This window comes from Lemur catta, chromosome 1, assembly GCF_020740605.2.
Source record: "Lemur catta isolate mLemCat1 chromosome 1, mLemCat1.pri, whole genome shotgun sequence".
NCBI lineage: Eukaryota > Metazoa > Chordata > Mammalia > Primates > Lemuridae > Lemur > Lemur catta.
This window is the reverse complement of record NC_059128.1, coordinates 107,445,278-107,471,137: the sequence shown is the minus strand read 5'-3', so window position 1 is coordinate 107,471,137 and position 25,860 is coordinate 107,445,278. Positions and strand designations below refer to the sequence as shown.

At 57.1% G+C, this 25,860-nt stretch overlaps 3 protein-coding genes across 17 annotated transcripts in view; all 3 read left to right on the top strand.

Moving 5' to 3' along the window:
- Positions 1 to 3,731, top strand: part of TCF3 (transcription factor 3) — a 32,025-nt gene extending 28,294 nt beyond the window's left edge. For 4 of the 11 annotated variants that reach the window (XM_045542987.1, XM_045542967.1, XM_045542977.1 and 1 more), the window contains exon 19: positions 1,255 to 3,731. In XM_045542987.1, coding sequence (XP_045398943.1) covers positions 1,255 to 1,397 — 143 coding nt within the window. In that variant the 3' untranslated portion in view covers positions 1,398 to 3,731. Of the gene's footprint in view, positions 1 to 705; positions 933 to 1,254 lie in introns of those variants that run through there. The other 7 variants (XM_045543048.1, XM_045543006.1, XM_045542997.1 and 4 more) reach the window with 4 other exon arrangements.
- A 1,736-nt stretch (positions 3,732 to 5,467) lies between these two features.
- Positions 5,468 to 8,429, top strand: LOC123632873 (cytochrome b-c1 complex subunit 10). Its single transcript, XM_045543606.1, has 3 exons — positions 5,468 to 5,584; positions 7,370 to 7,518; positions 8,251 to 8,429. The coding sequence occupies exons 1-2, from the start codon at positions 5,535 to 5,537 to the stop codon at positions 7,488 to 7,490; spliced, it is 171 nt and encodes a 56-aa protein (XP_045399562.1). The 5' UTR covers positions 5,468 to 5,534; the 3' UTR covers positions 7,491 to 7,518; positions 8,251 to 8,429.
- Positions 8,430 to 14,141: 5,712 nt separating this feature from the next.
- Positions 14,142 to 24,033, top strand: MBD3 (methyl-CpG binding domain protein 3). Of its 5 annotated transcripts, none has more exons than XM_045543375.1 (7): positions 14,142 to 14,301; positions 19,217 to 19,376; positions 19,583 to 19,720; positions 20,273 to 20,363; positions 20,850 to 21,027; positions 23,004 to 23,204; positions 23,490 to 24,033. In XM_045543375.1, the coding sequence occupies exons 1-6, from the start codon at positions 14,288 to 14,290 to the stop codon at positions 23,197 to 23,199; spliced, it is 777 nt and encodes a 258-aa protein (XP_045399331.1). In that variant the 5' UTR covers positions 14,142 to 14,287; the 3' UTR covers positions 23,200 to 23,204; positions 23,490 to 24,033. The 5 variants fall into 5 exon arrangements, with proteins under 5 accessions (XP_045399331.1, XP_045399315.1, XP_045399342.1 ...); XM_045543359.1 differs by having other exon boundaries at positions 14,189 to 14,397; XM_045543386.1 differs by lacking the exon at positions 14,142 to 14,301 and adding an exon at positions 16,837 to 18,891 and having other exon boundaries at positions 19,622 to 19,720.
- Positions 24,034 to 25,860: the final 1,827 nt, after the last annotated feature.

The following is a 25,860-nucleotide window of genomic DNA, read 5'->3' as shown; positions in this document are numbered from 1 at the left end:
TCCTGGGCTTAGGGAGCCAGCCCTTCTTGCCACCCCCCACGGTGCTCTGGCCAGGCCTAGCTCTCCATCACCCAGTAGGCACTGCTCTGAGTGGGGAAGGTCGTCTCCTTGGGAAGGAGGAACTGGGGTAGGGCGCTGGGCGTCCCTTGCTCCCCAGCCCACCCCGGGCATGTGTCGCAAGCTTGGGGCAAGGGGACCAGCCCCCCCACAGATTTCCAAATGGGGAAACCGAGGCCCTACCTCCCTCCACATAAACGTCTGGGAGCAGTCAGGCATTGGTCCGTCTTGGGTACGACCATGTACGCGGCCTCCCCTAGAGCTGGGTGCAAGCACATGTGCAAGTGGGTAGCCATGCGGACACACGGGGGAGTGCAGCTGCAGTCTCCACACAGCGTGGGACACGTTCCCTGTGCGCTCGGATGAGCACATTTTTATGGATTTGAGCACACAAAAAGCACATGCACCGACACTGCCACCCACACTGCCACCAGCTGTGTATACGCACTGCCACCCACACTGGCACCAACTGTGTACATGTACTGCCACCCACCCCAGCTGTGTGCCCACACTGACACCAGCAGTGTGCCTGTACTGCCACCCACACCAGCACAAACACAGCCTGCTGGATTGCCTCCTTACAGCCCGTCCCCGCCCTCACGCCCGCCCCTGGCCCATCACTAACTGAGGCCCCGTGCTGTGACCCAGCAGTACAGAGGAGGTGCTGTCCCTGGAGGAGAAAGACCTGAGGGACCGGGAGAGGCGCATGGCCAATAACGCACGGGAGCGGGTGCGCGTGCGCGATATTAACGAGGCCTTCCGGGAGCTGGGGCGCATGTGCCAGCTGCACCTCAAGTCGGACAAAGCGCAGACCAAACTGCTCATCCTGCAGCAGGCCGTGCAGGTCATCCTGGGCCTGGAGCAGCAGGTGCGAGGTAGGCTCCCGGGCCAGGTCCCCAGGTGGCCGTCCCCCACCCTGCAGCGTGCTCTGCTGGGACACCTGTGCACATGGGCTCCTGGTCTTTGTCCGCATCTCCCAGTGGCTGGATTCAGACCCCATGATGTCCCCCAGACACCCCTGGGCACCTAAGTCTCTTTGCAACACCCCAAACCTTCCACAGCCTTCTCTGGGAAGGAGATGACATGAGAAACGGAGGGGCCATCTGTGCAGGGCCCTTGTCCCCACCTCCCCCCATGCTGCCACCTCCCATTCTTCTCCGGGGACCCTCCTCCACGGTGCTCTCCCCTCCCCCCCAGAGCGTAACCTGAACCCGAAAGCTGCCTGTCTGAAGCGGCGAGAAGAGGAGAAGGTGTCCGGTGTGGTTGGAGACCCCCAGATGGTGCTTTCTGCTGCTCACCCTGGCCTGAGCGAGGCCCACAATCCCTCCGGGCACATGTGAAAGGTACGCCGTCGTGGGACAAGTGACCCGGCCTGGCCCTGCGTCCTAGGCTGAGGTCTGACCCAGAACAGTCAATGCCAGGCGTTGGGTGTTCAGCCGCTCGGTGGGCTGGATGGGTGGCGCCTCACACCATCGCCAGCATTGAGCCAACACCTGATCCACCGAGGTTCCAAATGACGGAGCTGGGCAGGCGATACCATGTGGGGGATCTGCCCGGCTCCCTGGCCCACCCCCCACTGGCCTCGACCCCCTGCCCCAAGTGTCAACCGCTGTGGCACCTGTGACATGCCCCCTGGACCCCGAGCTGTGTCTGGGCCCCATTGCCTGGGTCGAAAGGAGCATTTTGGGGTGGGGGGGAACAAAACCGAAAGCGAGCAACAAAATATACACTTTGTCAAAAAGGAAAGAAAATGCCTTAACTCTAAAACGAGAACCGAAACATATCACTTGAGGGAGATGCTGTGCAAACGCGGCTTGTTCAGAAGCCGCCAGCAAATCGTGCCTAAGCCTATTTTTTTTTAAGGAAAATAAAAAGAACATTAGTTATGAGATTTTTTTTTTTCCTTAATGTAGAAGAAAACTAGTAAGGATGGTCTTGGTCTATCTTTTTTGTTTTTTTTTAAAGCTTTTTTGGCATATGTTTTGTAAGCAACAAATTTTTTTGTATAAAAGTCTCGTGTCTCTTGCTATTTCTGCTGCTGTTTCTAGAACTGAGTTTTGCATTTCATGATCAATCAGATTATTAAAAGTTGCATTAAAAAGACCCAATGTAAACCTGAGGTGCCCGTACCCCCTCCACTCCCGAAGCCACTGCACACAGACGGCACAGGGACGGGCAGGCGTGTAGTCACCTGTTGTGTTCCTTGGGTGTTGGGGTTTCTTGGTGTTGCGGAGAGTGAAGCGGATGGGCCTGGCCCTGGTGGGGGGCCTCCTGGGGCTGTCCCGGCCGTCCTCTGCCCCACTCAGGGAGGGGACAGGCCCCCGCCGTTCCTGGCCTTGTGGGGAAGGGACTTCTGCAGGGAAGGGGACGTTCCTCCCAGGTGAAGCTGCTCCCCAAGGCACCTGCCCCCCTCCTCACCAGCTGCCTTCCCTGGGACGCTGCACACCTCTTCAAAAGGGGGCATTTTATTGGGACCAACGATCCCTGATGCATGCTAGGGGCCTCCCCAGACACCCCACCCTTCATTCCTTCCGCCCAGGGACCCAAGCCCATTTTCTGGGCTCTGGCAGGGGGGTTGTGGCTCGAGGGCCAGCACAGAACACACCCCACCCCAGGGAGCACTCCTGGGCCCCGGGGCCACACCTGCTGCCCTTCCATGCAGGGCCTGGGGCCGGGAATCGCTGGAACAGCAAGGAGGGCCAGGGTGGACCCCATAAAGGCCCCCAGGCCTCCCATTTGTCCTAACTGCAAAACCAAGAGCTCAGCCACCCCTGGGGCCATCTGTGCTGTGTTCCCAGCACCCAGATCTCTCTCCAAACCCCCTTTTGTGGTCTCATGTTGTGAGGAGAGCAGACTTGTCCCAGGGCCACCAGGGTGGTTGGTCACTGTGTCACCCAGGTGTGGGGTCAGGTCTGCCGGGTGCCTTCATTTTCCTTCCCCCCACATAGAGGCCTTAGGGACCCCAGGCTGGCTGTGTTCACCCAACAGCACCTCAGACATCTGCCCCCAGGAGAGCCAGGGCTGTCTGACTTCCCCTCCCCACCTGAGGCCCAACAGGAGGTTCAAGGCGAGCCCCAAGGCCAGCTTGAGGTGGGGCAATCCACAGCCTAGGGGCTGCCCCCTGACCTCCGGTGTCCCGTGGGGTCTGCCAAGGACAGTGGGCACAGGACAGAGCTGTCTGGTCTGGGGGCCAATTCGCCTTCTGTGGACACTTCCCCCTGGTCCGTGTGGGTTTTGTCTCTTAGGGAACCTGCCTTTGTTTCCCTCTTTGCTCTGGTCCTGTCCATACATCCAGACAGGCAGCAGCCGAGAAGCTGCCATGAACCCCCAAGGCCCCATAGACTCTGGAACTGTGTATTATATACATAATTTAAGTTATATATATGTAATAAGATTAACCTAGCATGAGAAGGAAGAGAATGCGTAGCAGGTGAGCAGGGGGAAGAACTGCAGTTGCTGGGGGAAATTGTGCTCTGAGTGCCTCAAGATAACTGGTTTTCAAAACAAAGTTTTGTGTTTTTTTGTTTTTGTTTTTTTTTTAAGAAAAATAATTTTGTACGTGTCAACACAGCTGGCTGGATTATTTGGGATTTTTAAACGATCCTTTCTGAAGTCGATTTGGAGACCTGTATATAACAGCAGTGTAGCAATAAATGTGACATTTTATAACCATACTGGGCTGTCCCCGGAGTCCTTCAGGTGTTGGGTGCTTATGTGTGAATAGGGGAAGGAGTCTGAGGTTCGACACAGGCGTCATGGAGTGCAGCCTGCGGGGGGGGTGGGGGGCGGGTAGGAGGTGCATGCACCTGTGCTGTTTGCAGCAATTTCCCACTCGGGAACTTTGGGGTCCACAGCTCCGCGGGGGAGGCCAGGAACCTGCATTTGGAACAAGGGCTCCAGCGGATCTGGAAGCAGGATTGACTCCCAGGGAAAAGCCCCTTCCTGGGGTGCTGCACTTTGTAGGGCAGCCCTGAGCATGGGGACAACCTGGACCTTCCGTCCTCCCACCCCCAGGGCTCCAGAACTCCTCGTGTCCTGGGCCAGTGGAACTGGCTTCTCACTGGCCTCCCTGCCTCCAGCCTTGCTGCCCAAGTCTGCTCATGTCACTTCCCCTCTGAAACCATCCATGGCTCCATGTTCCTGTGGGGGAAACTCCAGGCTCCTGAGTGGGGCGTTTGCGATGTACCCCCACAACCAGTCCCCTGCAAATCATGGGCACAGCTCCCAGGGGAGAAGGGACTGTAGCACCCCTGGCCTCCACCCACTCCATGCCAGGAGCACCCCCAACCCAGTCGTGACAACATAGATGTCCCCCAACATCACCAAGTCTCCCCGGGGGGGGACAGAAGGCCACAAGGTTACCAGCAAGACCCAGCCGAGGAAACTCCATCCCGTTTCTTCTGTGAATAAATTGCAAGGAAAATTAAAGAGAGAAAGTCAGTGGAAAGAGATTCAAGAGATGTAGCGATCGATCTCGGATTCTGGGCTTTCCCTGGGTTCCATGTCAAAGCGTAAAGACAAATTATGACTTTGGACACAATGGGAAATACAAGCATTGGGTACTTGGTGATTTCAAACAATTATTTTTAGAACTGCTTTGGTTTGGTAATGGAATCGTAGCTGTTTTCCTTTTATAAAAAAGATTCCTTTGGCCGGGTGCAGTGGCTACTTAGCAATGAAGCTCATGTTGGGGTTTGCTCTGCAGTAATCAGGAAGTAGCATGGTGAGGACGGGGAAAGAAGCCCAGCTCTGCACGAAGGGTCGAGGAGGCTGCCTTTGTCACCCCATTCTGTTTTGTTTCTACGGTGAAAATAAATGTATTTTGGAAACAACCCAAGTGTCCATCAAGAGATGGATGGATAAACACCATGTGGTACATCCACATAGTGGAGTATCATTCAGCCATGAAAAGGGACGAGGCTGTGACACAGGCTGCAGTGTGGCTGGACCTTGAGGACATCGTGTTCAGCGAGACGCCAGACACAGCAGAAATGGCGAGAGATTTGTAATAATATTCCAGCAGCGTGGCGGTGAGAACCCGGGACGCCTCCCACAGGGTTTAAGTCCTAGCCCTTCCCTTCTGTGAGCATCTGGGCAGGTACCTTCCCCGTCGGGTCGCAGCTTCCTTCCTTGTAAATACTGTCCTGGCACATACTAGGGGCACAAAGTCACCAGCCGAGTATTCCGGGCTGGACTGAGTTACAGATGGCCGTGCAGCCGTGGGCCACTCTGACCGCCGGACGGAGAGACGACAAGCAGCAGCTGCCAGATCACGAGGTCAAGAAGCCACGCCCACCCCATTGAGGCCCTCCCCGGAAGTGACCGTAATGAGTTTCCGAGTCTGCGCGCGCAGCGGCGGCCCGCGCCAGGCATGCCGGGGCGGGGTCCGCCTGTGCGCGTGCGCAATGCGCCCGCGCCTGCGCAGTGCGGCTGGACAGACCCGAACGGGTCACCCTGACGGTGTGGACGGCGCCGCGATGCTAACCAGGTTCCTGGGCCCGCGCTACCGTGAGCTGGCGAGGAACTGGTGAGGACGTCTCCCCCGCTGTTCCCCCTGGCTCCCGCCTCGGGCCGGGTCGGGGTCCCCTGTTGCGCCCGGTTACAGAGGAGGAAACAGTCCCAGAGTGGTTGGCGGTGTGTCCCGGGGCGCGCGGGACGCGGCGGGTCCGAGGGCAAAGCCTAGCATCCCCGGCTCCGTGGTTGAGTCGCCCAGAGCCTCAGTTTCCCCGTCTCTACCTGGGGATCCCACTGGTGCCCACCTGGACGGAGTCGCCCGGAAGGTGCGCAGCTTTGCCGCCCGCGGACGCCCACCTGCGCCCGGCGCGCTCGGCTCAGGTGTTTGGGTCTGAAACTAAACCTCTTAGCCTCTGGCTTTGCTTTTGTCATTATTTTTTAGTGATTTTTGCCAAGGAGCGTAAAACCTGCAGCCGCACCTGCTCGCGGGCGGCGGGACGGGGTGGGGGTGGACTTAGCGGGCAGGCGCTGTCCGGTATCCCCACGTGGCGCACTAAGAAACAAGGGGTTGTGCCTGGCGGCGTGTCCCCGCGCTGGAACATGCTTCTCCACCCCGGACAGGGAGGCAGAAGTGGGGGTTGGGGGTGGGGGGTCTGGAGCTGGCGGAGACCTTCAGGTGGACCGCGATGGTGGCATTTTACAGTTTGGGTGACTCTCCGGCCTGGGAGGAGAACACAGCGGCCCGGGGCAGTCAGTGCTGCCTCTCCCAGGTGTGGTGGGTCCACTCCCATCTGTGCCTGGTAAGTGCAGTGACCCGCCCCCATCCGTGTTTTCGTTCAGTCAACAAGCATTTATTCAGCACCCACTGTGTGCTTGACACGCAGTAATAAACAGAGCCCTGTGGGCTGACACTGTAGTTGCAAGAAAAAGTAGACCAGTGAGACCTGTGGGGTGTGGCTGGCCTGAATTAATAAAGTAGGGGACTGCGGTGCAGCCCTGTCCCACCAGACCATGGCTTTGGTAGACTAGAAAACAGGTTTCAGTCCCCTTCCCCGGGGGCACTGTGGGGTTGTGTCTCAGACTCAGGGCTCGGAGGGTCCCTCCTCACTAACTGGGTACCCCACAGGTCACACCTTCTCTGGGCCCTGGTGTCTCAGGCTGAGAAAGGGGAAACAATGTGGTTGTGAGGCTATCAGTGCGGTCATCGTAAGTCCTTCCTCAGTGCCTAGTGGAGGTCAGGTTTGGCTGGGGCAGGTCAGTTTCCAAGCTCATTCACGTGTTTGTCGGTGGGATTTGGTTCCCTGTGGCTGTTGGCTGGAGGCTGCTCTCCGTTCTCTGCCACATGGGCTCCTCTATAGCACAGGTCACAGTGTGGCAGTGGCAGCTGGCTTCCCCCAAAGCAAATGAGAGAACACAATGGGGCACCCAGGTTGGGAGTACAGTCTTCTTATAACCTAATCTCAGAAGTGACACCCCATCGCTTCTGCTGTGTTCTGTACACTAGAATCGAGTGCCTTGCTTCACACTCGACGGGGGTGTGAATGCCAGGGGGTGGGATTGCTGGGCCATCCTGGACTTTCCCAGTGTGTGCTGTGGTGGGCAAGGGTGTGGCCTCGGACCCCGATGCCTTGGTTCCCATCGCCACTCTCTGCCACCATGGCTGTTTGTCTTCAGGGGGTGACTCGCCCCCTCTATTGTTTAAAACAGGTACTTTGATCATGGCGCCTCCCTGAGTCCTGCAGAGCCCACAGCACTAGTCAGAGTAGCTCCGGGCCATGGGGCACCAGCTGTGGGGGCAGGAGAGGCCCCCCAGAGGGTGAGCCCCAAGCGGGGCCTGACTGCCCATTCCCTCTGGCAGGATGCCCACGGCGGGCACATGGGGCACCGTGGGTGCTGTGGGGCTGGTATGGATGACCGACTGGCGGCTGATTCTGGACTGGGTGCCTTACATCAATGGCAAGTTTAAGAAGGACGATTAATCAAAATGACCGTCTGTGGACTCCTCTGGTAAGTCCCAGCAAGCATGTTAAAGTCGTGGCTGCCGGATGATGCACGGGGCAGTTCCCTGAGCTTCCAGAGCTAGGGCTGGCAGGTTTCAGGGACTCCCCTGGATCATTCACCTGGAGAGTACTACATGAGGGCAGGCCTCCGGATGAGGCACCTTCTGGCACCTTACGCCCATCGGCACAGAGCTGCCAGCCCAGCAGCCTTGGTCTGTGTGACTAGGGAGTGGGCCTGGCCCCTTCCTGTTGGACGGCTCCTGGCAGTCTTGGAGCCTCAGCAGTGATGGCCACCTCAGTCTGTACCCCAGCCCTGGCAGGATGGGTGCCCGTTCTGCAGATGGGGAAGGTTAAGGCTGTTCCACGGCCACTGTTGTCCCGAGGAGCTGCCTTGGGCATCACTCAAGGCCTTAGGCTCACCCGTATGTTTCTACATGGTGCGGGTGCCATGCTGGCCACTTGGCCTGTGTCAGAGCTTGTTGCCCACCTGACAGTCCCAGGTGGGCACGACTCTCACACCCCCACTTTGCAGATGGGAACCTGAGGCCCAAGGCTACACAGCTCAGTGTGGACATGGGTCACAGAGTCTGGCTACGGGGTCTCTCCTCATCAACACTTGTAGCCCGGAGCCTGTGCCATTTCAGTGTCTGGTGAACTGGTGTCCCCAGGACACTGGCACAGCCAGCTTCTGGTGGAAGGGACATCTCTGCTTACCCTGCCTTGTCCCCTCCCCCTCCAGGCATCCAGTGGTCTGGTGGTGCCAGCTTCTGCCATGGTAGCACCTGCTGCATCAGGAACAGCCCACGCCCTCCGGATGGACCCCGAGGAAATCCACAGCATTACTTAAGACGTCTCATGTTTCGAAAACAGCTTGGATGTTTTAATGCGTGTAGCATTAAACTTCACTGTGAAACCTGCCCCCCACCTGGGTGCTGATCATGCTGGTGACACCGTTACTTTGGCTGCAGCCCCAGTGGCTCAGGTGACCCAGGGGTCCCTTCAGCTCCAAAATGTTGCAAATCTGGGCAAGTTGTCCAGTGGCTGGCAGAAATTGTTTGACTATTTAAAAAGTTTCATGGATAACTGCTGCTCAGCGTGTTTGTTGCTGCCTGAACAAGTTACCCCACAACTTAGTGGCTTAAAGCAACAAACATTCATTATCTCACAGTTTCTGTGGCTCAGGGTTTGAGAGTGGTTTATCTGGGTGGTTCTGGCTCAGGATCCTGTGAGGTTGCAGTTGAAACTTCAGCTGGGGGTTTGAGCCTCCCTCAAGCTGGCACCCTCTCATGGCTCATGGGTGAAAGCCTCAGTTCCTCCCCATCAGAAGCCTGACACAGAGCCTCTTGAGCATCCTCACAACATGGCCGCAGGCTTCCCCAGAGCAATTGATCCAAGGGAGAGCAAGGAGAAGGCCATGTGCTTTTATGAGCTAACCTCAGAACTCTCATGCTGTCACTTCCTCCACGTCTAGCTTGTTAGAAATAAGCCCTACACCCAGCCCATACTCAAAGGGAGAATTTGGCTCTGAGTTTTGAAAGGAACACTGGCTATCAGAATTTGTAGACATTTTATTTCCCATCCAAGTACTAACCAGGCCTGACCCTTTTTTTTTCTTCTTTTTTTTCCTTTTTTTTTTTTTTTTGAGACACAGTCTCACTCTGTTGCCCAGGCTACAGTGCCGTGGTGTCAGCTTAGCTCACAGCAACCTCCATCTCCTGGGCTCAAGTGATTCTCCTGCCTCAGCCTCCCAAGTAGCTGAGACTACAGGCGCCACCACGCCTGGCTCATTTTTTTCCTATTTTTTGCAGAGATGAGGTCTTGCTCTTGATCAGGCTGGTCTTGAACTCCTCACCTTAAGCGGTCCTTCCACTTTGGCCTCCCAGAGTATGTAGACATTTTAATTTTTTTTTTTTAATTTTTTTTTTTTTTTTGAGACAGAGTCTCACTCTGTTGCTCAGGCTAGAGTGCCGTGGCGTCAGCCTAGCTCACAGCAACCTCAAACTCCTGGGCTCGAGCAATCCTCCTGCCTCAGCCTCCCTAGTAGCTGGGACTACAGGCATGTGCCACCATGCCCAGCTAATTTTCCTATATATATTTTTAGGTGTCCGTATAATTTCTTTCTATTTTTAGTGGAGACGGGGTCTCGCTCTTGCTCAGGCTGGCCTCGAACTCCTGAGCTCAAACGATCTGCCTGCCTTGGCCTCCCAGAGTGCTAGGATTACAGGCGTGAGCCACCACACCCGGCTGACATTTTAAACTGTAAGGGAGCCAGAGATCACCTGTAACCCACCTTGTATCTCTTAATGAATGGGCTTTTCAGCTAGATCTACAAACCAAATTGACACCAAACAGATTAATGAAGAAAACATACAAATTTCAGTACTTTTACATGTACATGGGGATTTCACAGGAGAGTGATTCCCGAAGAAGTGGCCAAAGCAAGATGTTTTTGTACTTTTTAAACAAAGAATGAAAAAGTGGAGAAGAAATGACAGGACAAAGAAAATCTGGCTGGAGGCAGAAAGTTTTCTAGGGGCGTCCTTAGGAGCTACATGAGGAGGTGTAAAACCAGTGGGAGATGTGGTTTTGGTTAATTCAGGTCCAATCACCTCCATGTCTCTGGTGACAAGGGCTGTTTTCTCACCCTGGTACGGACAGGGTACCCCTCCCAGCAGAATCTTTATGGCTTGCTGGTTTCAAGAAGAGACAGGTTGGCCGGGCACGGTGGCTCACGCCTATAATCCTAGCCCTCTGGAAGGCTGAGGTGGGTGGATGGCTCGAGGTCAGGAGTTCGAGACCAGCCTGAGCGAGACCCCGTCTCTACTAAAAATAGAAATAAATTATCTGGACAACTAAAAATATATATAGAAAAAATTAGCCGGGCATGGTGGCACATGCTTATAATCCCAGCCACTCGGGAGGCTGAGGCAGTAGGATCGCTTAAGCCCAGGAGTTTGAGGTTGCTGTGAGTTAGGCTGACGCCACGGCACTCACTCTAGCCTGGGCAACAAAGTCAGACTCTGTCTCAAAAAAAAAAAAAGAAGAGACAGGTCATCTCACCCTTTCTGAAACTAAAATGTCTCCAATGTTTTCAACTTGAAATAATCAATATAGGCTGAGGTGGGAGGATCACTTGAGCTCAGGAGTTCAAGACCAGCCTGGACAAGAACAAGACCCTGTCTCTACTAAAAATAGAAAATTAGCCAGGTATGGTGGCACATGCCTGTAGTCCCAGCTACTTGGGAGGCTGAGGCAGGAGGATCGCTTGAGCCCAGGAGTTGGAGCCTGCAGTGAGCTATGATGATGTCACTGCACTCCAGCCCAGGGAACAGATCGAGACTGTGTCAAAAATAATATGTCAACTAGGCATCTTTTGGGATGGCACCTGCTTCCCGCCTTCAACACCATCACGAGGGGCACAGAAAAGTCTATGGGACCAAGTCAGTCCCCCTCCCCAGTGCACCTGCCATTCTCCCTGACTCTTGCCAATTTCTTGAAAATTCTTCTAGAAACGTTCTAGGCATATATAAGCATATTGTGGAAACAACTATGGTATTAGTCTGCGAGGGCTGCCATGACAGAATACCACAGATTTTTCGAGGCTTAAACAAAGGAACTTTACTTTTTCACAATTCTGGAGGCTGAAGTTGGGCAGGGTGGACTCCCAGTGAGGCTCCCCTGGCTTACAACTGTGTGCGAACATTGTGGACAGGAGTGGGCCCTGTGGTGCCTCTTGGGATAAGAACACTAATCCTATCTGATCAGGGTCCCACTCTTGTGACCTCATTTAACCTTTTTTTTTTTTTTTTTTGAGACAGAGTCTCACTCTGTTGCCTGGGCTAGAGTGAGTGCCGTGGCGTCAGCCTAGCTCACAGCAACCTCAAACTCCTGGGCTTAAGCGATCCTCCTGCCTCAGCCTCCCGAGTAGCTGGGACTACAGGCATGTGCCACCATGCCCGGCTAATTTTTTCTATATATTTTTAGTTGTCTAGCTAATTTCTTTCTATTTTTTTAGTAGAGAAGGGGATCTCGCTCTTGCTCAAGCTGGTCTTGAACTCCTGAGCTCAAACGATCCTCTTGCTTTGGCCTCCCAGAGTGCTAGGATCACAGCTACCGCGCCCAGCCCTCATTTAACTTTAATTATTAATATTAAATACTTCCTCAGGGACTCCATCTCCAAATACAGTCACATTGGAGTTTAGAACTTCAACATACGAATTTGTGGGGGACGCAGACATTTAATCCACAGTGGCCTTTTTTTTCCCCCTTGAGACAGGGTCTTGCTCTGTGGCCCAGGCTGGAGTGCAGTGGTGGCATCACAGCTCACTGCAGCCTCCAACTCCTAGGCTCAAGCGATCCTCCTGCCTCAGCCTCCCAAGTACCTGGGACTACAGACACGCACCACCACGCCCACCTAATTTTTCTGTTTTTTGTAGAGACAGGGTCTCGCTCTTGCTCAGGCTAGACTGAAACTCCTGGGCTCAAGCGATCCTCCTGCCTTGGCCTCCCTAAGTGCAGGGATTACAGGTGTGAGCCACGGAGCCCAGCCATGGCCATATATATTTTTTTAAATAGAAATAGTGGTATTTGCTACACAACATTGTATGCCTGCTTTTTTCACTTAAGGCTTGTTTCCCGGAGGAGTCCTTCCACTTCAGTAAACACAGAGCTTATCCAGTTTTTAGGCAGCTGCCTAGTATTCCAAAGTGGGGCCGCACCAACATTTATCAGCCACTCTGTTACCAAGGGATGCTCATTTCCTGTTATTTGCTATTAAAATAATGCCATTGTAGTAATGCAATTTCAGACCTATGTGAATGTATCTGTCAGATGAGTACCTACCTGTAAGTTATCAATTGTGAGGCAAATTAATTACTCTTATCATTTCTTTTTTTTTTTTTTTTTGAAACAGAGTCTCACTTTGTTGCCCTGGCTAGAGTGCCGTGGCGTCAGCCTAGCTCACAGCAACCTCAAACTCCTGGGCTCAAGGAACCCTACTGCCTTAGCCTCCCGAGTAGCTGGGACTACAGGAATGTGCTACCATGTCTGGCTGATGTTTTCTATATATTTTTAGTTGTCCAGCTAATTTCTTTCTATTTTTAGTAGAGACAGGGTCTCGCTCTTGCTCAGGCTGGTCTCAAACTCCTGAGCTCAAAGGATCCATCAGCCTTGGCCTCCCAGAGTGAGCCACTGCACCTGGCCTTACTCTTATCATTTCTTATCACACATGGCTAACCCACATGGTGGCATCACCACCCATCCTCCAGGTCCTGTACTGAGCCCAGGCCTACTGCCCCCAGAGCAAAAGGAAAACAGGCACATTTTTACGTGTTTTTGTAATGGTTAGTGGTCTTAACGCAAATACAGCTGAGTTTTTGCTTCCTTGGAAGCCAGAAAAGTACAATTCTAATACATCCAGGTTGGGATAGAAGTAGTGTACTCAAATATTGTGAGTTTTCATACAACTACTTTTCAATATTTCAATACTTTTTCAATCACTCTAATGCTCTGGGGAAAAATGTAACCATTAAAAAACTACAGGGTTCAGTGACATACACATGTAATCCCATGGTTACTGAGCTTCTTGGGAGACAGAGTCGTGTGGCCGGGGTCGGGTGGGAGGGCGAGAACCCACCCACCCCAAAGCAGGTGTCCTGGGTGGGGGATGCTGGGAACACAGGTGAGGTTGGAGGAGTGGGGGCATGAATCAGTCCCCTCTTGCCCACCATCCATCCAGAGTTTGTGTGGTGAGCAGAACGCCACTCAATAGTGTCTGCATTCTAATCCCTGGCACCTGTGGGCATTTCACCTACCATGGCAAAAAGGACTTTGCAAATGGGATTAAGACTTTGAGATGGGAGATCATCCTGGATTACTTGGGTGGGCCCAAGGTCAACACAGGGATCCTTAAAACCATGAACCTTCTCCAGCCAGAGGCACAAGAGAAAGGCAGAGGGAAGATCAGTTTTGTCTTAAACACCTGCTCTGGGCCGAGCAGCCCGTGCCTTGGGGAGCGGTGCAGCCGGCGCGGGCTGAGTGAGGGCGGCCCCACCTTTGTGTCCCTGGGTCCTCGTCTGGGTACAGAAGGGATGGGGGGATGGGTGATTCCATAGGAAGGTCCTGGAATCCTCCCAGCGGGGGACAATGGCTGGACGGAGGCCTAGGAGGGGAGACGGGGAGAGGGATCAAAGTGTAGAGTGGGGGCCTGGGTGTGGATGCGGGGGTCACAGGTGCCCCCGGACGCGGGGAGACCCAGAAGTCGGTGTAAGGCGCAGTGGGGCACTGGACCCCGGGCCGAGAGGCGGCGGCCCCCCCCCAAGTGTTTACCCGCGCGCGGCCGGCAGGAGGCGGCGCCGCAGCAGCCCCCGAGCCGGGCTGCTCGCGTGGCGGCCACTCAGCCTCCGGGCGCAGCCACTCCGCGTGGACGGGCGCAGTGTGCAGGCCCCACCCCCGACCACTCGCTGATTGGCGGTAGCCGCCGCGGGGCGGGGCCTGCAGGGGCGGGGCGGGGCCTGGCGCCGCGGCTGCGCAGCACGGGGCCCCGCGCGGCCGGGTGGGCGGAGCGGGCCCCCCGAGCGGGGGCTGGCGAGCGCGGGGAGGGGGCCGAGAGGGCGGCAGAGCCGGCGCGCGCCCGGCTGGGGGCGGAGGGTGGGGGCCTGCGGGCCGGAACAGCCGCGGCGAGTGGCGGCGGCGGCGGCAGCGGCGGCGGCAGCGAGCGGGGGTCCGGGCGGCGGCGGCGGCGGCGGGCCCCGAGGCGGGCCGAGGAACCGGGCGCAATGGAGCGGAAGAGGTGGGAGTGCCCGGCGCTCCCGCAGGGCTGGGAGAGGGAAGAAGTGCCCAGAAGGTCGGGGCTGTCGGCCGGCCACAGGGATGTCTTTTACTATAGGTGAATGAGCGCGCCGGCCGCGCAGGGCCCAGCGGGCGCCTCCCAGCGGCCTCCGCGCGGCCGGCGCCCTGCCCGGCCGCCCCGCGCCTGCGCCGCATGCGTCGTGCGTGCGTGCGTGCCCGCCGGCGGCCCAATGCGCGTGCGCCGCCCGCGCGGCCTCATGGCGCCCGGCCCGGCGCGGGCGGCGGCAGCTTTTGTCCGCGAGCGCGGGGCGACGGGCGCCCGGTCGCGCCCTGACGCTGCTGGGAGGCGGGGGTGGGGGCGGGCTCGCCCTTCGGTGCGCGCGGGGTCCGCGGTGGGCGGCCAGCCGGGGAGCGGGATGCAGGGCTCTCTTGGGGCGACCGGGAGGGCGTCCTGGACACGCAGGTCCCCGGGCCCGCCTCGGTGCTGGGAATGGGCCCCCCAGGGTGGCCAGACCCCACTTTTCCACTCTCGGACACGTTCCAAGGTCACTGCCCCTGGTAGGTCGTGGAGACCTAGACACGCGACATTGAGCCTAGGAAACTGTAGTCTTTACATCGCTGTCGCTGGTGGTTGGAGGCTTTCAGAGCCCCCTCTCCTAAATTGCAAGGAGGTACCGCTCTTGGCCTGGGAAAGGTGGCGGGGAGGCCTTTCCGTGGAACAAAGAGTGAGTCGCTGGCGTGCAGCCCAGCCCTAGACAGTCGGCCACCTGCTGTTTGTCTTCCTCCTTTTTTTCTCCCCCTCCCTGGCTGTCGAAAGGAAAGACACTTGAATCTGAGCCAGCTTTGAATGCGCCGGCCCCTGTGCTTCGGTATCCCGCAGTGCCCTCAGGTCCCCCTCCAAAGGAAAGCTGCCGGACCCCCGCCGCGTGCTCCAGCCTGGGTGCTGCTGGTCCTTGTTCTTCCCACATTCCTGTGAAGGCCAGTAGTTTTCGTGAGCCCAGAACCGGCAGGACCAGCGCTGCACCCACTGAGCACTTCGGTGGCCTGTGGTTCTCCACTGTCCCCGTTTAGAGAGATAAAGTGAGCCGGGAAGGGAAGGCTTGTGTAGATGCTTGCGGGTCTGGTCTTCTAGGACAAGCTCAGGTTTTGATTTCCAAAAAGTGTGAGGGCTGCAAAGCGGAGGGGAGACTTGGTGCCTCAATGAATGCTGTAATTAGCTGGAACCCTGTAATTTCAGGCATTGAAATAGTGAGACTGCAAGCAGTGTTACTTAGGAATAAATCCGTACATTCCCCTTTGCTGCCCAACCGCCCCCCCAACACACACACACACACACACGCTCACACTCACTCACTTCGTCTCCCTAAGAACCTTGTGTCTCTGTCCTCAGGCTGGGATCTGCCGGCATGCTAACTCCAAGCACGCTTGTCATGCTAACTCCAGTCACACCTGCATGCTTCATCCTTCTAAAAGCGGGTGGCAGGTCTGTGTCTGCCTCTCTAGTCCTTTGTTAATATAACAAATGCCAGTATGTCAGGCACTGCCTGGATGGATCCTGGTCTTTCATCTGGGAGTGAGATCGGGCCCCCCCTCATGGGTGACAGCCAGGGCACCAGCCATCTCCCCTTACAGCCATGGTGTTGCAGGTGGTGACATGCCAAGGTCTGTGAGAGCAGATAACAGTGCCTGGCTGAGACTGGGGAGGCCTTTTCTAAGGAGGTGACATGGAGTGGAGCTGGGAACTGCCTGTGCAAAGGCCCCAGGGAGGCTCAGAGCTGGCTTCGGCTTGGGATCCAAACCAAGGCCAGTTTGGCGAGAGAGTCCTGAGACTGTCATCACCCTGCCTCTCTCTAGTCCCTGTCTGCTTGGGAGCTTCTCAGGGCCTCAGCCATGGGGGATCCGACTCTGAGCCCCCCACCCTGAGCATAGAAGTCTGGCAGTGGAGAAGAGCAGGGAAAAGCTCTAAAAAGGCTGGAGAAATTTCAGGTTTCCTGTTGTGAGGGATGAAGCCAGACTCAGCCCAGAGCAGCCCACTGCAGAACTGGGGTGTTCCTTGCCTGAGGCTTTGATCCTGGGCTCCTTGTTCCCTGTCTGCTCTCGGGTAGGCCTGAGAGCACTCAGGTTGCAGGGCCCATTTTGTTGTATACGTTCGGTTGTATTGAGTCTGATCATTTTTCATTCAATAAAATATCAGGGACATCTTTCTGTGTCAATACAGATTTGCATAACCTTTTCTGAAAATTGAGATATAATTCACATTCCATAAAAGTTACCCTTTTAAAGTATACAATTCAGTGGGGTTTTTTTGCTGTTTGTTTTTTGAGACAGGGTCTCGCTTTGTTGCCCTGGGTAGAGTGCAGTGTTGTCATCATAGCTCACTGTAGCCTCCAACTCCAGGGCTCAAGCGATCCTCTTGCCTCAGCCTCCCAAGTAGCTGGGACCACAGGTACATACCACTATACCTGGCTAATTTTTCTATTTTTGTAGAGATAGGATCTTGCTATGTTGTCCAGGCTGGTCTCGAACTCCTTACCTCATGTGATCCTCCCACTTCTGTCTCCCAGAGTGCTAGGATTACAGGTGTGAGCCACCACACCTGGACTCTCTTTTCAGTGGTTAATACATTCACAAAGCTGTGCAACCATCACCACTAATTCCAGAACATTGTCATCATCCCAAAAAGAAGGCTGTCGCCATTAGCAGTTGCTGCCCATTTCAGTCTCCCCCAGACCTTGGTAACCACTCATCCACTTTCTGTCTTGCATTTATTTTTTTGAGACAGCTTAAGATGTGGTTCACATACCATACAGTTCACTCAGAGTGTGCAAGTCAGTGGGGTTTTGTTGGCGTGTTCATAGATACATGCAGCTATGATCAGATTCAAGCTTAGAGTTTCCTCATCCCAGGAAAAAACTACTTTATGTACCCATTGCCCCAGCCCTGAGCAACCACCAATGTGCGTTCTGTGCCTCTGTGTGTCCCTGTTGGCCTATATCATAAAAGGCAGAGCAGCCTCTGTTGGGGTGGGGGTGGGGGGTCCCTTCTTCCTTTGTGGCTGTATTTGAAGGCTGAGTCATGGCCTTGGGTTTGTTTTCACTGCCCTGGGCGAGTGGGCCCAGATTTAACATCAGCCAGCCCAGAGCATAATTAGGAAAGTAACTCTTCCATAGGAGTCCTTGGTGGCTTCAGGGCCTCAGGCACTTGTCCTCTGGTGCCCTCCATGGGTGCAGTGTCCCAGTGGATGCATCCGTGCCCTTGTGTAACACTGAATTTGGCCAGCAGAGAGGGAAGTTTAACTTCCTGCAGTCTGTGTACTAACCTAGTGTGTAGATCCCAGGTTGGGAAGATTGAACTAAGCGTATGACCAAACATTTCTGTGCAGACATCGCAGGATTGGGTTTCCTTCTGGCTGTGATGGATCTCAAGTTCTCTTTATTGTCCTCTGTCTGCCATGGGCCAGGACATCTGCAGCAGGGGCAGGAGGAGCTTGTCCTAGAGGTTTCCAGGGAGAACCAACAAAATAGAGCCAGTCACCAGTCTCGCAGACTGAGCAGTCACTAATAAGAGGGACTGTACATTGAGTCTGTAGAAGTAATGTGCTTAAGATACCTGGCATAGTAAGCACCATAGAAATGCTATTATTTTTAGACTATTTTATTGAGATATAATTCATATAGCATGCAATTTATCCACTTAAGGTGTGCAATTCAGTGGTTTTTAGGATGTTCACAGAGTTGTGCAATCATCAGCACTATCTAATGTCAAAACATTTTCATCACCCCCAGAAGACGCCCTGTCCCAATGAGCAGTTCCTCCCCAGCCCCTGGCACCCACGAATCCACGTCCCGTCTATGTGGATCTGCCTATTCTGGGCATTTCATATAAAATGGAGTCACACGCTGTGTGTCCTTCTGTGTCTGGCTTCTCTCACTGAGCACGATGTCTTCAAGGTCCATCCACGCTGTGGCCTGTGTCAGAGCCTTGGTCCTTTACATGGCTGAGTAATTTTCCACATGTGGGTGGAACATGTGTGTGTCTGGGCATTTGGGCTATTTCCACCTTGCAGCTGTTGTGACAGTGCTGCTGGGAACATTCGCATAGAAGTTACCATGTGGATGCGTGTTTTCGTTTCTCTCGGGTAGATACGCAGGATTGCAATGGCTGGGTCGTAGGGAGCTTTTCACTGTTGGAGGAGCTGCCAGACCGTTTTTCAAAACTGCTGCTCCCTTTCACAACCCACTACCATGGTGACAGTGTGCTGGTCAGGTGTAGTCATGTTGCGGTATGACACTCAGCACACAGGGCAATCCTACAGATTGGTGTCTGTGTTTCCCAGAGAGCGCTGAGGGCAGAGCTTTGCATTCCGCCTTCACCCAATCCAGGGCACCCCGGGCAGCTTTTCAGGGTCCTGGCCCTGAATCTTTGCGCGAGACCCCTTCACACCTTCCCCAAGGCGAGGAGGCTGCTTTCAGAGCTGTCCCTCCAAACCTACTCTCCTCGGAGTCTTCTCTCGAGCATGAGCTAATTCTGTTTTTGGAATGTTCTGGACACGGTCAGCCAGCCTCCCCGGCCGGGACCCACAATCCTGTAGGTAACAGCGTGGGTCCTGCGCTGGCTGCCCGGGCTGGGGTCCAGGTCTGGTTGGGGGTCCAAGGTCCGGGTCCAGGTCCAGGTCGGGGATCCAGGGCTGAGGTTCATGGCTGGGTTGGGGTTGGGGTCCAGGTCCGGGTCAGGGTTGTGGTTGGAGGTCCAGGGCTGGGTCCAGATCCAGGTCGGGTGTCCAGAGCTGGGTTCCCGGGCCGGGTTACGTGTCCGCGGCCGGGTTGGGGGTCCAGGGCTGGGGGCTAGGGTTGGGCTGGGGTCTGGGTGGGTGGCGGTCCCGGGCCGGCCGGCCCACCGCCGCCCTCCCGCCGCAGCCCAAGCGGGAAGAAGTTCCGCAGCAAGCCGCAGCTGGCACGCTACCTGGGCGGCTCCATGGACCTGAGCACTTTTGACTTCCGCACGGGGAAGATGCTGATGAGCAAGATGAACAAGAGCCGCCAGCGCGTGCGCTATGACTCATCCAACCAGGTCAAGGTGAGCCGCGTCCCGCTTGCGCTACATGGCGTCATGTCGCCGGGCGGTGACGTGATGACGCCGGCGGGGGTGGAGGGCAGAGGTCGGGCATGGCGCGGACGCGGCTGCTGGCCCTGGAGCCGGCGGGGCCGAGCCTGGGGCTGTGGGAGCGCGGGGACGCAGGTGGGGGTGCCCTGGCCTCGGCCTGCAGCGCCTGGTCCCCGCAGGGCAAGCCCGACCTGAACACGGCGCTCCCCGTGCGGCAGACGGCGTCCATCTTCAAGCAGCCGGTGACCAAGATCACCAACCACCCCAGCAACAAGGTGAAGAGCGACCCACAGAAGGCGGTGGACCAGCCGCGGCAGGTGAGCGTGGGCATGCGCGTCCCCTGCCCCGCCACATGGGCCCCCTCGGCTGTGTTTTCGGTGTCGCCCACCCTGCAGGTGGAGGCTTGCAATACAGCCACACAGTTGTCCCTTGGTGTCGCGGGGTCGTCCCTCGGCATCGAGTGGGGTGCTCGGGTCCCTATAGACAATGTCCTGGTGCTTGCTGTGGCCTGCACGTGTCCTCCACATACTTTCAGGCATCTATAGAGTGAATGTAAACAATCATGATACTGTTTGGGCTTTTTGTGTGATTTTGTAGTCGTGTATTGTTATTTGGGGTCTTTTCCCCCCCAAATATTTCACATCTGCGGTTGGTTGAATCTCTGGATGTGGAACCGGCAGGAAGGCCAACTGTGCATGTATACTTTTATAATCTGGTTTTTTAAAAAACTGAGCACCATTTGTGTTTTCCGCAGTCATTTACACACACTGGGGACATGGGTGCAGCAGGCCCTGAGCAGGAGGCGGGAGGGGGTGGGGGTGGCTCAGCCAGGGCCATCACCCTGGAGGCTCATGTCTGTGTGCTTGCAGCTCTTCTGGGAGAAGAAGCTGAGTGGCCTGAACGCCTTTGACATCGCGGAGGAGCTGGTCAAGACCATGGACCTCCCCAAGGGCCTGCAAGGTGACTGGAAGAGTGTTCAAGCTGTGTACCCTGAGGGCAGGGCCACCTGGAGCTGGTGGGGTGGGGAGGCTCTCAGGCCAGACCCTTCTTGCTTGACCTTGGAGACCCTGTGGGTGTTGGACTTTGGAGCTTCCAGGTGCAGCCCAGGCATGGGGGGAGGGGTGATTTGACCCGGAGGAGGCAGGGCTCTACCTTGGGGATCCTAAAAAGACGAACAAGAATGTTCAGTTTTGCTCCCACAGCCTAAAACACACGCACGGTGCACACACAGTGCAGAGCTTGTGGCTTATTGTTAAAATAATGGCACAGGCGGGAGGAAATCTGGAAACTAAACCCGAGGCTGAAGGAAGAGGGAGAAGCCCTGTTCTTGGGGCATTTCCCGAGGCCTGGCCCAGCTTCTGGGGGGCCAGTGGGGGCCTCTTTCTGGGTCACAGCTGTCCATGGTGACCCTGCGGCCTGGGGCTGTCTCTCCTGCTGCCCTGGTAGGGGTGGGACCTGGCTGCACAGACGAGACCCTGCTGTCGGCCATCGCCAGCGCCCTGCACACCAGCACCATGCCCATCACCGGGCAACTCTCGGCTGCAGTGGAGAAGAACCCCGGCGTGTGGCTTAACACGACACAGCCCCTGTGCAAGGCCTTCATGGTGACCGACGAGGACATCAGGTAGGTAGCCAGCCTGGCCTTCCCCTCCACTCCCCATCCCTCTGCCCCATCTCTCAGGGTCTTGGTAGAGCGTCACTGGGTGTTCCTGAGCACCAGGTACAAGGGAACCACCTGTTAAAGTGGCAGCTTGAACTTGTTCACCCGAGTTTTAGGTTCAGGGTAGGCCAGTCAGGCGCCTCCTGAAGGATGTTCTTGAAAAGAAAATGTGGTTATTTCTGCCCGTGTTGACTGGCGTGCGCTATGTGGGCTCCAAGCTGAGCCCTGGGCATGTGGGGGTGGGTTGCCCAGGCCTCCTGTCCTCAGGGGTATGTGACTCTGGAGATTCCTGCAAGGGGGTGGAGGGTCTGGCATTCCCGGCAGAAGTGGCAGCGTGTGTAGCGCTCAGAGCAGCAGAGCCTGTGGCTGCTGCGGCAGTGGGAAATGGTGGGGCTGGTGAGACGTGAGGCTGGGTGCCAGGTCCCTAGGGGCTCTGGATGCTGGGGTTCAGGGTTTGGGCCGCAGCCGTGGGCAAAGGGCCCTCGGGAGGCGTTTCAGGGCAGAACCAGGGTCTAGTGCACAGGGTGATGCCACGGCCAGGAGAGGTGCATGTGCTTGGACCGTCTACAAAGGCCTCCTGGTGCAAAGGGGTCACCTCAGACTGTTGTGCACATGCAGGAAGCATCTAGGAGTGCCAGGAGAAAACACGTCTCTTAGCTCTATTTGCGAGTGCACGTCTTAGGTCAAAGAAGGGAAGGGACCTCTGTAGGGGTCTGGAGTAGAGGGGACCTCACACTCTGAGCAGTGTGGGTGGGCAGGGAGGGGGCTCAGGCTGTGTTGGCTTCCTGCTCAGCAGCCAGGGGTGTGAAAGCCACATGGCAGGAGAGCGGAGACCCTGCATCCTGTGCAGGGTTGAGGAGATGGCCTACAGACACCAGCTCCCCACGCAGACGGGGTATGGGGCTCCCGCGGGCTCCGTGCTGGTGGCCCTGCCAGGTGCTGATGGGCAGGGGCAGCCCCCTGACCGTGGTGTCAGGATCAGTCTGTACTCTGCACAAGGTCTAGAAACTCCCTACAATGAGGAAAGGTATGATAGATAGAAAGGAAAACAGAAGAAAAGTGCAAGACTGTCAGGAAACACTAGACAGGTTTAAAAGCTCTGTGGATCGTCTAGAAGTAGAAAAAGCCATTGAAATGAAGAACTCAGCTGTGGGTTAAGCAGCAGATTTGGTCCTAGAGACATGGGATCGAGTTAGCCCCTATGTGCCTCTGGGGACAGGAGGGGCAGGACTGGCACAGGGTCGGCAGGAGCAGTGTGAGAGACACGGGAGACCAGGAGAGGGTCTTGGAGCAGCCAGAGAGGGACGCTGGCCACCTTTGCGGAGCTGGCATGGCTCCAGGAGCCCAGAGATGGTGGACGGAGTCGTGTCCCCAGAATTCACTGAGCTCACTGTCGGGGAGTTCAGAGAGACCCTCTGGTTGGATAGCCGGATTGAACACACAGGTGTCCTTTTTCTTTTCCAAACTTCCTAAGCCGGGGGTGGGAACCCTGCAGCCTCCGGGTCACATGTGGCCTTCCAGATCCTTGGGTGCGGCCTTGTGACTGAATCCGAGTTTTGTAGAAGAAACCCTTTTAATAAATGATGGTAAAAGAAAGCGCACACCAAGTGCCGCAGGATGGAGGCAGAGGCCTGAGCGGACAGGTGCCTCAGGCCCAGAGGGTGGCGCGTCAGCAGCAGGTTGTAACTGGTTTTGAAGAAGCTTCTCCCGAGTGCCTGCAGAGTTGGTGGCAGAGGCCAGGGGCTGGAGCTGCTGAGTGCAGGGAGACCTGGCCAGGCAGAGGCAGCCAGTGCCAGGGTCTGGGGAGTCCCTTAGCCCCTGGCAGGGCGGAAGGTGTGTGACCTGGAACATTGACTGAGAGGGGCAGGAGGCAGGCAGGGGCTGTCCTGGGGATGCCCCAGGGCCTCCCCTTCCCCAGCGAGCGTGGCCTGTGTCCCCAGGAAGCAGGAGGAGCTGGTGCAGCAGGTGCGGAAGCGGCTGGAGGAGGCGCTGATGGCCGACATGCTGGCACACGTGGAGGAGCTGGCCCGTGATGGCGAGGCGCCGCTGGACAAGGCCTGCGGGGATGAGGATGAGGAGGAGGAAGAGGAGGAGGAGGAGGAGCCTGACCAAGACCAGGAGATGGAACACGTCTAGGGCAGGTGCTGTCCGGGCCCATGGTTGACAGGGGAGCTGAGGCCCAAGCCTGTGGCTGGAACAGGTCCCAGGCGGCAGCACACACGTGGGCAGTGACCGCTGGCGGGTTGGGGGGTGAGGCCGCAGTGTTGGGGTCACTTGAAATGGATCCCCTTTGCCTGGGGGGCCCCTGAGCCCAGGGGCCATCTCCCTGCAACCCTGAGGGCTGTGCTGGGTGATGTCTCCCTGGGAGAGTCCGGGTACCCCGTCCCTATCCATCTCTAATGGTGTCCCTCCCTGTCCTCTTCCAGATGTCCTGCCGAGAGCCCCACACTGCGGGGGCACCAGCCACAAGCCACCTGCAGACTCGGCCCTCGGCCATGCTTGGGACCAGGTTCCGGAGCCAGGCCCAGCCAGGGAGGAAGGCTGCCCCTGCCCGCTCCATCCTCCCTGTCCCGGGCCTCGGGCACAACTGGGGACAGCCCCCCACCTGACGGACCCTCCACGCCTGCTCTGGGAAGGGCCTGCGTTCCGGAACTGCCGGTCGATCCTGGGCCCTGCCTGGCAGGAGGCCCCTCCTGTGGCTGCCACCCCAGCCCCTGGAGACAGAAAAGCCACCTGCAAGTGCCCGCCTGGGCTGCACCCAGGGACCGGGGCCACCTGTGAGGATTCTTCAGTTGCCTCGTCTCCACGAGGCTGGAGAAATACTTCTGGAACCAGTCGCCTCCCCGTGCAGTGCGTGGGACGACGCTCTGAACCTCGGCCCTCCTTGTGCACGGCCACCCGGCAGGGCAGAGCCACAACAGGGCACACCTAGGAGGTCCCGTCCCTTCAATAAACCCATGATACACATGAGGGTGGACGTTCCCAGCTGTGTGAGCTTTCGTACGGGCTGCACTTGGACGTGAACTCCGGCCTTGGCTTCTGAAAACCAGACTGTCTCCCGCTGCTGCGCCCTGGTCTGAGGTTCAGGCCCTGAGGGGAGCCCCCCTGCGCCTGAAACCGCCTTAAAGAGGGCTCGGGCACCGATGTGCCAGGGCAGGGCTCCAGACAGCTCTGCTGTCGCCAACCCCTGTGCCTCAGTTTCCCCATCTGTAGAGCGGGGACAGGTGCCTGGCTTTTGGGGCAGAGTGGGTGCTCTCAGTAAATGGAACGGGGCAGAGCCTTTGGCACCAAGGTCATCTGAATGACATGTCACTTGAATACCCCCGACCGCAGCCTGGGGGCTGCTTCCTCACCCACCGACCCTGCCCCTCAGGGACTCTGCGCCAGTGCCCAGCCCAGGAGCGCCTCTGGTGCGTCATCTCTGGCTGCACCCCTCCTCCCGTGTCTGCTCTGCCCCGTGTGGCGGGGGGTGTCGTGGGCTGAGCCGTGGCTGGATGCCGGGTGGGTTGGCACTGACCTCTAATGAGGTCACTGGGGGCCCAGGTGTCACCTGGCCCTCCGCAGATGCTGACCTGGTTGGTGCTGACGGCTTTCCTTTTGTTCTGTGTCAAAGCACAATTCTTAGAGGACGACGGCTGCCGGAGCTGTGGGTGGGCTCTGTGTTCTCCATGTCCTGGGCCTGGGAGGGCTCAGCCTCCTGCAGGCTGAGGCAGCTGAGGGCATCTCTGGTGGGGGACGCTCTCAGTTCCTCATGGCAATAGCTTGGTGTCCCCAACTGTGACCCTTTGCCCGGCTGAGGTCCCCAGGTGCTGTCTGTAGAGTGACCTCGGCCTATGCCCTGCCCAGTGGAGGGTCCTGGGGGAGGAGGGATGGGGGGGGCAGCGGGGTGTCCTGTACCCACGCGGAATAAAGCCACTCAGGTGGAATGTGTCAGAGCTTTGGTTAATCCTGAGGACCCAGAGCTCTGACGTGTCCAGGAGTGCTGAGTGGCCCCCAGCATGAGTTCTCCAGACTTCAGTCTGTGCCGGTTTTGTCAGCGGTGATTGGTGGGGGGGCATGGTGCAGTGGGTGCACCTGGTCCTGGGAGGGACCCAGGGCAGCACCCAACATAGGTTGTGGTCCCACTGCCTGGAGGGAGGACAGACGGGCTTGAGGTCAGAGCCACCCGCCTGTCACCTAGGGAGGTGAGGCAGGAGGGGCCTTCCAGGGAAGATGAGGTCAGCCCCAGGTCCCTAGGGTTCCCAGTCAGCAGCCATCCCCGCCTGGCCACCTCTGGAGGGTCTGTCCTGCCCTGGGGGCACCCAGGACTCTGGCTGCCTGTCCTCACAGCAGTGTCAGGGCCTTGGGGGCCTCCTCACCCCTCACGTGTTGGGGTCTGTGAGCCCAGCCACCTGCCACTGAGACCCCAAACAGTCACTCTGACCTCAGGATGTGTTAGTGGCCCTGAGACAGGGCGGGGCCTGGCCTGAGGATGAAATGACCCCCACCCGGCTGCAGGGCTGTCTGCACTCAAGGCCGGTCCAGACCCTAGGCTGTGGCCAACTGTCCAGGCTTAAGGGTCTCTCCTAAATTCTTTCTTCCCTCCCTGAAACCTCAGGGACCCCAGCAGCCCCGGAGATGTAGAGAAGTGGTAGAGGCCACATCCGAGCAGGAGGTGGGCTGGCGGGGGTGGGGCCCCAGGTAGTCAGGCTTCTGTCAGACTCTGTTCCCCAGGCTGAGCCCAGGAGCACATGGTCCCAACCCCCACCCACTGTCTGTCCCATCCCACCCCAGGAGTGGTGGGGGTGGGGAGCTGGA

Bases quoted from the DNA above. Each gene is read 5' to 3' on its own strand.
- LOC123632873 (XM_045543606.1), top strand. From the start codon at position 5,535: ATGCTAACCAGGTTCCTGGGCCCGCGCTACCGTGAGCTGGCGAGGAAC. The intron at 5,585-7,369 runs GTGAGGACGTCT...TCCCTCTGGCAG, and splicing joins CGTGAGCTGGCGAGGAACTG to GATGCCCACGGCGGGCACAT.
- MBD3 (XM_045543359.1), top strand. From the start codon at position 14,288: ATGGAGCGGAAGAGGTGGGAGTGCCCGGCGCTCCCGCAGGGCTGGGAG. The intron at 19,721-20,272 runs GTGAGCGTGGGC...GTGTGCTTGCAG, and splicing joins CGGTGGACCAGCCGCGGCAG to CTCTTCTGGGAGAAGAAGCT. The intron at 20,364-20,849 runs GTGACTGGAAGA...CTGCCCTGGTAG, and splicing joins CCTCCCCAAGGGCCTGCAAG to GGGTGGGACCTGGCTGCACA.